The sequence below is a fragment of the Nanorana parkeri genome, unplaced genomic scaffold (assembly GCF_000935625.1).
Source record: "Nanorana parkeri isolate BGI_ZX_2015 unplaced genomic scaffold, ASM93562v1 scaffold742, whole genome shotgun sequence".
Lineage (NCBI taxonomy): Eukaryota > Metazoa > Chordata > Amphibia > Anura > Dicroglossidae > Nanorana > Nanorana parkeri.
In genome coordinates, this window is record NW_017307010.1 from 638,647 (window position 1) to 647,827 (window position 9,181).

The 9,181-nt window shown below is 44.3% G+C and overlaps 1 protein-coding gene across 1 annotated transcript in view; it reads right to left on the reverse strand.

Annotated features, from left to right (window-relative positions):
• Nucleotides 1–8,129: 8,129 nt before the first annotated feature.
• Nucleotides 8,130–9,181, reverse strand: part of LOC108793355 (histone H2A.Z-like) — a 7,685-nt gene continuing 6,633 nt past the window's right edge. The window contains exon 5 of the mRNA XM_018564274.1: nucleotides 8,130–8,228. Coding sequence (XP_018419776.1) covers nucleotides 8,167–8,228 — 62 coding nt within the window. The 3' untranslated portion in view covers nucleotides 8,130–8,166. The remainder of the gene's footprint in view (nucleotides 8,229–9,181) is intronic.

The window sequence follows — 9,181 nt, forward strand, 5'->3', positions numbered from 1 at the left end:
ATCACTGGTCCAGCCTTGACATAACGAGAGAACCTTCAAAAAATGGATCCAGCGGAACTTGCCGGCCACTTCGCAAACCTCACACAACGCATGGAGGCCCTTACCACTAGAGTCACCGATCTACAGGAGGAGAATCAGAGATTGCGTAATTACGTGGTGGGTCATGTCAACAACCACCCCGATCCCAGAGAGGGTCCAGAGCCCAAGGTCTCCCCGCCTGAATTATTCACTGGAGACAGGAGACACTTCCGTGAGTTCGTAAGTGCGTGTCAACTTATGTTTGATCTTAAACCTCGTACTTACCCTAATGACGCAGTTAAAGTCCGGTCACTTATTTCCTACTTGCGTGGGGAACCTAGGGCCTGGGCTAACACCTATCTTGAAACCGAAGATCCCATCCTCGATTCCCTTCCGGAATTCTTGCACGCTATGGCTCTCCTGTATGAGGACTCAAGCAAGCAGCTCACAGCGGAGGCCACACTACGCAGTTTGAGACAAGGCACCAGACCTGTAGAAGATTACATCTCTCAATTCAAACGCTGGGCTCGGGATTCTGAATGGAATGACATATCCCTGAGAAACCAGTTCCGTCTGGGCCTTTCTGAAAACCTCAAAGATGAGCTCGCAAGGGCTGAACTGGCACTCATGATAAGGTCCTCATGATAAGGTCCATCGACGTGGACCGGCGCTTAAGAGAGAGACGGGCAGAGAGAACGTCTAGCCTGCCACCCTTGACCCGCACCGAGCGGCGGGGGATCGGTACATACCCTGTTTCCCCGGAAAAAAAAAAGACCTACCCTGAAAATAAGACCTAGTACTATTATTGGGAATTGCTAAAATATAAGACCTACCCCGAAAATAAGACCTAGTTGTGACCATTCCCAGGGCCGGTGGAGCCATAAGGGGGAACTTGAAGAGTCGCGGTAGAGGCAGGAAAGAATCAGCGGTGCCAACGAAGCCGGCGCTAGAGGGAGCGAGGCGGCACCGTAGGGTGGCAGAGCCACATAAGCCGACGCTTCCTCTATAGCAGTGGTCCCCAACCCCTGAGCCGCGGACCGGTACCGGTCCGTGGATCAAATGGTACCGGGCCGCCCAAGGAACATTAAATTATTTCCATTTTATTTACTGTGGTGTATTTCTCTCGGGTTTGTCCGACTTTCCAGGACGAGAGGTTAACCGGGAGCTGAGAGACGTCACCTAAAGCCGCACCAATACCGCGCATGCGCAAAATATCGTGATATCGGGGCGGTTTTAGGTGACGTCTGGAGCTGAGCGGCTGCAAGCGGCAGTGGCGTTGTAGCTTTGGTAAAGAGAAGGTGTGTATCGCTCTTCTCTCTGTTCACCGGTACTTTCTCATGTTTAACAGTGCTTGGTGTACGTGTATATTGTGTTTGCTCAAATTTAACCCACAAATGAGCAAAAATTAGTACGAAACAGACGTCGTTAGAAAGTTTCCTTGGGAAAAAGAAAAGGCCCAGTGAAGAGACAGAAGAAGGGCCTTCAACATCAAAGAAACATGTAACTTTTAACAGACAATACCATGAGTCCTACTTGAAATATGGATTTATCGGGACAGGTGATTCCCACACACCAGTGAGTTAATTTTTTGGTGTAACTATATTTTATTTTGAAGGCATGTTTAAATACAATTAAATTAAAATTATTAAATCAAAACAATCTAAAATATAAACAATCGACGCCCCCCGCTCAGCAGGCCGCGGTAAAATTATCAAACCGTTGACCGATCCGCGGCGATAAAAAGGTTGGGGAGCACTACTCTAAAGCGCCGCCTCCTGTCACAGGCGGAGTGATACCAAATGCACTCCGCCTGTGAGGAATGATAGTGAAAGCGCGCTTCGCTCATTCTGGCCAGCGATTGGTTAGCAAATTGCTCTTGGAAAGGTACGGCACCCCTGATCACCATATTTTTGTACATGAATGCATGTAGACTGTTGTACATGAATAAGTGTGGATTGTTGTACATGAATAAGTGTGGATTGTTGTACATGAAAAAAAAAAAATAAGACCTATCCCGAAAATAAGACCTAGTGTGTTTTTTGAGCCAAAAAAAATATAAGACAGTGTCTTATTTTCCGGGAAACACGGTATCAGTGATATGTTCCGATCCTCTGTGCAGAACAAACACAAGCGATCAGCTGATCACTCCAGTGTTTGTAAATAACTGGGGACACATAGTACTATGTGTCCCCAGTTATGAATGAACAGGATGTGATTTACATCACTTCCTGTTCATTCATGAGTTTCTCAATGGGGAGTAGCACTCACTACAGAGGCTCCTCCCCATTCAGAAACTGCTTGATAGTAAATAGTTTCTGAATGAATGGGAAGCCTCTGTGCTTTCCATTCATTTAGAACAGAGGCTGCAGAAAAAGAGATTGAGGACTCTGTGTCCTCAGTTTCTTTTTCTATTTTAAAAGGAAAATATCAGGGGGCTGTTTAGACCCCTAATATTTCCCCCGAAACCCCTCCAACAGTAAAAATATTTTTTTTAAAAAAATCCTGGAGGCAGGGTGATGTCACACACCTGTTGGGGGGCACGGTTTTTTTCTTGCCTCGAGGGCGCAAAAGGAGCTGGCTACATCTATGCTCCCGCGGTGTTTGTGTGGCTGCCAGCTGAATGTGTTAGACGCTGCAGACGGAAAGGGGCAGGACACCTCTCCCCGTGTGCAACGTCGGCCACACGGGCACCGCGGGAAAACAGGACGCCGGTGCCTCTAGAACGCACTGGAATGCAAGCCGGCTGACTCCCTGCGTTCAGGGTCGGGAAGGGGCGTGGGGTTGTATTGAAGTCAATGGCACTGCAGCCATGCCCCCCGCACCTGGAACGCAAGCACATTAGTGCCTGCATTTCAGTCTAGTGCAATCTGCAAAAATAGTGCTTGCAGCATTTTTGCAGATCGCACTGGACCGCCGACTAACATTGCTTTTTGTAGAGCTTGCAAAAGAGGTATGCCTCGAAACGCGTTGCTCCTTTAATCCCCCTGCCCTCACTACCATCATTCACATCATTCTTTTGGTCGCCTGACACCCTGAAGAACCTCCGATTCTTTTCAACTGTCAGACGATCCCAAGACTGCCTGCCAACACACTGGGCGGCTCCTGACATGCCTCAGTTTTTTGGAAAAGCATTACCAAGAGAATGATCATAGACACAGAGCGGTGGGACCTTAGTGAACTCAAAGAAAGGGGGGAACCCAATCATTAGGACCATAAGAAGCAGCTTCACCCTTATCGAGACTATCAGAAATGACAGAGTCAGACTTTCTGTTAGAAGCAGTGGCTGTGGTAAACTCACACAACGCAAATTGCATCCAAGAAACTGAGCAAGGTCTTCTGATGAACTGGAGATGCACAGCGAGATGGGAGGAACAATGACCTGCTTAACAGTGAAGGGCCAAAAATACCATAGGTAGGAAGTTCTGGTCTGCAATACCACCTTGTCCTTGTGAAAAGACTGTAAAGGATTGTTTATGGAATAAAACCACCAGCTCAGACACTAGCCTCGCAGAAGGGATAAGAAGAAACGCAACCTTGTGAGTGAAAGTGTAATGGGGAATATACTGTAGATAGGTGGTTTTTGTAGTGTCAAGAGAACCAAATTAATAAAGAATGGAGTCACTTTTTAACAAAATCCTCCTTAAAGGGGTATAAGGCTGATATATGTTTGGGAGGGACAAACAATCTTTCAGGGTTTTTTCCATTCTCCATAAAGAAAGAATGAATAAGAATAGAAGATGCAATGGGAAGGTCTTAAGTCTTAAGCTGGCCATACACCTTACAACCATCGCACGACTTTCGTTGTGCGATGGTTGTAAGGTCATTAACATTTCGTACAACCTGCCCATCTTGGACAGGCAGATCGTACTTGCGATCATCGCAAGCCCACCCAGCTGAGGGGAGGGCTTGCCGATGATTGCAATGCTGAGTGGGCAGTGTGCGCTTGCGCACAACGGACCATGCGGCTTTCATCTTCCAAGCACGCTACCAAACCCACCGAAAAGTGTACGATTTTTGGCAGGTTTTCCAGCGTGCTAGGAAGACAAGTCGGGCGAAGGTACAGTAGATGCGGTCGCACACTGCACATACACCTGCCGATTATCATACGATTTTTTGAGTGATTGCAGAAGACGATTCCTCTGGTGTAGGTTCACCCTTTAAAGGCTGAAGATACTCGGTATCAAAGTATCGGCAGTTGAAGACTCAGAGGCTGCTAGAGCCATGGCAAGATCAGATAAGGATTTATTGAAGCGCACTTGCAGTGAAACCCTCTTGGGATAGAATCTTGGCAAAAAGTACAGGAAGACTGATGATGGAATAGACTCTAGCAAAAGGCAACATTTCTAGATCATTAAAGGTCAGGCACCTCAGGGGGTACACTGCAGGCAGCACCTAGACCACCGGTGGTCCCCATATGTCTACAATTGGGCATGTTGCACTGCTGAGCAGAATGCAATTTTGCTCAGGGTATAAGGCTTGGCCTTAGATACTCCCAAACCCAGATGATAGGCAGCGGAGGTAGAGTCAGGTTATAGAAAGAGGGCAGCAGAGATCAACATAGGTGAGCTCCACATGTCACCTGCAATTCAGGAGCAGTAGCAGGAAGGTGTTTCTCAATAATGAATGGCAGGAAAGAGTGCAGGCAACACTCCACCCAGTACAAAGTCTGTATTCGCTCCCTCAGAATTTCCTCTTTCCACAGAGAACACCCATGAAAGCAGTAATTTTAAAAAAGGTACCAATTCGGGATGTTTAAGATACCAGTGCAGATACTTGGCATTTTCACAAGAACTACCAGGGTTGCAGCGGTTGCAGCTGTGACTGGGCCCTGGCGCTCCACCACTGTCCTGAAATCATTAGTCTGTATTGTTTTAGAAAAACTGTCACATGACACTAAACATGACACTCTGTGAGTACTTGGACAAGTATCAGTACTTGTACTTGCAAAAATGGTATCGGTGCATCACTTCATATATGGTTATTTTTTTTTAAAAAACATGCATTACAACAGGGATGTACAAATCCCAGGAGCTCTGTATGCTCCTTAAAAATGACAGCTGCCTCCTAACTTTTGAATTTTTCTCTTGTCTAGTCTTGGAGCTGGAAAAGTATCTGTGCATGTACTTGTACCGAGTACGGTACTTGGTATCTGAACATCCCTAGTACCAATGGTCCTAGTAACAAGGTTGCTTTAGGTGCTTGGTAGGCACTCAGAGCAAGTCTTTAGAGGCAAGGTCACACCTGGGACTGTGCCACAGCTCTGGACCTAAAGAGTGCTCCATGGCTAACTTAATCAGTACACTCTGCTCTGGAAAGTGCAACAATGAAGACCCCAGGGCCTGAAGGTCACATTTCAGGCTAGTCCTGTATATATAGTCCACTGGGATCTGGAAATGTCAAGCTAAGGAAAGGTTGATCCTTATGACTGCATATAGAGGCCAGCTCAAGCAGCTTTGTAGCAGGAATCTTGACTCCTACTAAAGTTATTAGCGAGCAAAAAGAGGGGTGGACCGCGCCAAAAAAAAAAACTTCCAATCTCCTAGTACACTAGCAAAAAAAACATAGGCATGCTGGGAGTGGGAAGGATTATACCTGGCTGGCTACAATTTTATGCTTGCCAGTGTCCAAATCCTCATGTAGGCAGCAGTATAATCCAACAGTCCTGAATTCATGTGGCCCTCAAATGAATGAGAAAAAAAAATTATTCTAGTTCTAGGCGTTTTGAAGTTAACAGATCCATAATTCTGCTGCCAAACTTGCTATGAGCATCTAGGCATCAAGGGCCTATGGTCATCAAGGGAGGAGTCCAGCATAAAATACTAATCTTTACTTCACTCCACTGCAGCTTTGTTCAATCACCTGAGATCAAAGAAAATACTTAACACTAGGGTTGCTTTATCCAATGGGCAATTGCCCAAAGCCCACTGTCACAACGAGGACCCACAACTTGTGTCACAACATAGAGGGGAAGTTTTCCTAAGTTCCTTGCAGCCACGCACAGCTCTCCATTTGCGGCCGCAAGGAACTATACCTGCTCGATAGGGATACACAGATATTGGTGCTTTCATTTTTTTAAACCGAAGTGGCTGCCTGAGGTCCCATGCTTGCTGGGGACCTCAGCAACCTTCCTGTGAACTGCGGTACAGGTTTACAGCGCCGGTCGCACATCTCCTCCTTCCAGGGGAACCCCGCCGTCTGCAATACCCTCCAGACCCCGCACAGCCTGCCAGAGATCCGACACAGCCCTCGAGACCGCACAGCGCACCCGAAAGCCCACGCAGTCCTCCTGAGACCCCGCAGAGCCCATCCGAGACCACGCACAGCCCACCAGAGATCGTGGAGACATAACACCGCCAACCTGGAGCAACAGAGTATGTAGCTTCATCTTATTCTGCAGCTGCGCTAATCGGACAGCAGCTGGTGTGCGTTGCCCCAAAACGGTGCACGTGTGCTGATCCCGGCACATTGCTTTTTTTCCCGGTAGAGTAGAAGTTAATGTAGCTATCCTTATTTTACCACTCTTTTTTTACTGGCTGAAACATGCAATTCACAAAAGCCGGAATCATGAATGCACACGCAGTTTAACGTTCCTTAAGCAAGTGTTATTTTAACATCACAGACTTTATTTTATCTATTACTGTGATAAAATAACGTTTTGGGTGTTATTTTAACACTTTTGCAGTGCATTTTGGTAGCAGAAGGGGTGGAGCAGATGCCTAAATGACTGTTACTTTCACCACACAAAAGGATTCCACCTATAAGGAAGGTATATATTTCATATTTGCCACATGCATACTAATTTTAAATTTTATTGAGAAGATATCATAGAATAAAAATTTCTGAACGGAATGAATACATGAAACATTACATTTATTTAGATCTACATCTGTTGACAATCAGACAGTGTAGGGAGGGCAAGCAATTCTCCTTACCAGCTATAAAGCCTGTCTTGATATTAAATATGTTGCATGGAACAATCCACTTGCTCTACAACCTCACTGAAGGGTGTACAGGGACATGATTTTTCGTGTCATGTGAGATTTGCCACTAACCTCTAACTGCAAAAAATCATCTAGAAGGATAAAAACTAGAAATGACAACTACATGCCGCCTTCTTCTGTACGCAAAAGCATTAAGCCATGTAAAAATGAAGAAAAAAAAAAGGTTCAATTTCTATCTACCTCACGTCATCTCAGTGCAGCAAGCATCAGATAACGCCTGAAATCTGTCATGACGCCACCCTGAAGGAGGTGATAAATCTACGTCTCAATAACGAGTGATTAAAAGGACCTTTTCCTTTTGTGAATTGCATTTCAAGCATATTTTATCACTCCAGTTGTTACAATAACGCCTGAATAGTTAAAACATCTGAATAGCTAATTTACCACTTCTTAAAAATAAGAAGCGTTATTGAGTTTTGTGAATTGACTACCTTTACACTGCAACTATATAACACGAGATATCAATGAAATAACGGCCGAAATGAAGAAAATAAGCTTTGTGAATTGACCCCATAGTCATAAAAGGAAAAAAAAAAACCCACCTCTATACAGCCAGTTTTCTTCATTTCAGCTGGCTTTGTAAGCATGTTTTTAGTATATAAAGACATCTATTTGATCCATAATCTGTCTGAGCAATGATTTCACATGTAGCATGCATTCGAGACTGAATTACCAGGAGAGAATTTAAAAGAAGGCAATCTGCAGAGAATTCCATGAGAATCCATACACTTCCTGTTAGCAAGTCTATAGAGCTTTAAATGTAAAGCTCATGTAAACCTCTAGCATGAGTAATTCAGCTTTATTACAGTGCATTTGGGAATGATAAAGTGAAAGCCTTACGTTTCTCATTAACTGATAGCCATCCACATTTTAACAGTCAGTCAATCTTGAGTCGCAAAGAAACCGTTTATTTAATGTCAAGTAATGGAATCAATTTTTTCAAGCCATACAAAAGATTAAGCAGCTTCTGAATTAAAAAAAAAAAAGTTAAAACTAGCATTAGTGTTCATTCAAGACAGGCTTCTTGGAAGCCAAAACTTATAAATGTGCCACAATCCAGTTCCAGAGACCTGGGTATTGTAACACGGATAAGCAGCAAACAAACGTTTAATGGTGAGGTCAGTGTCCATGTTGGGTGCAGAATGACTTATACAGTTCTTTGTTGTTCTTTCTTTCCAATCAGAGACTTGTGAATGTGAGGAATGACACCTGCAAAGAAATGGAAAAATAAATCTTTGTACAGCATAGTAGGATTATAGCGAAATGCTAAAAGCTTCTATATTACTTGAAGATAATGGCAGAATTTGACAATTATAGAAGAGGTTCCCTTAGGAGTACCATGCCAAAAACAAAGGAACACTGGCCAAAACACCACAAAGTGCATTATATGGCATAAGCGATTAGCCATGTATTCAATTCTATAAAGTTAGGAAAAACAGTGGGGTGATGCCCCTTGCAACCATTCAAGCGGTGGCTGTCACTTTGTAGTCTAACCAAGAATGAAGGGAGCTAGAATCAAGATGCTATGAATATAAATCACTTTCCATTTCCTCTAATTGTTTAGCTTGCTATTCATAATAGGGCTGCAACTAAGGATTATTTTCATGAATCGAGTAGTTGGCCAATTATTTTTTTCAATTAAATGGGATAAAAAAAAAATACCATCCTTAATTTTAAATGAAATAGACAAATGGAGTGTTACAAAGTTTACTTCAGAATAAAACTGCATGTACAATTTTGTGCAGATGCACTGGAACGCACACCATTGCGTAACCATGCGTTCCAGATTCCGGCAATCGCATTGTGGGAGATGCGTTTGGGGTGCCATTGAAATGAATGGCATTGCAAAGCACCTCATGCAGCAGAATTTGTCAGGCCGAAAACGTTTTTCCCACCTTTTATAATCGTATTGCAAGCACATGGCGCTTGAATAGCTTCAGACGGGGAATGACAGCTGCCAGTAGCAAGATTCTGCAGACGGCAGCTGAATTTAAATACAGCAGGTAGTGGGCGGGTGCAATAGCCAGCTGGCTATTGTACCCACCCACTGATTGCTGTGCCGTCCTCCCAGTATGGAGGAGAGAGCTAGGGGATCCAACCAAGTAACCGATGAGAATCGTTGACAACTATTCTCATAAAAAAAAAAAAAAAAAAAAAAAAAA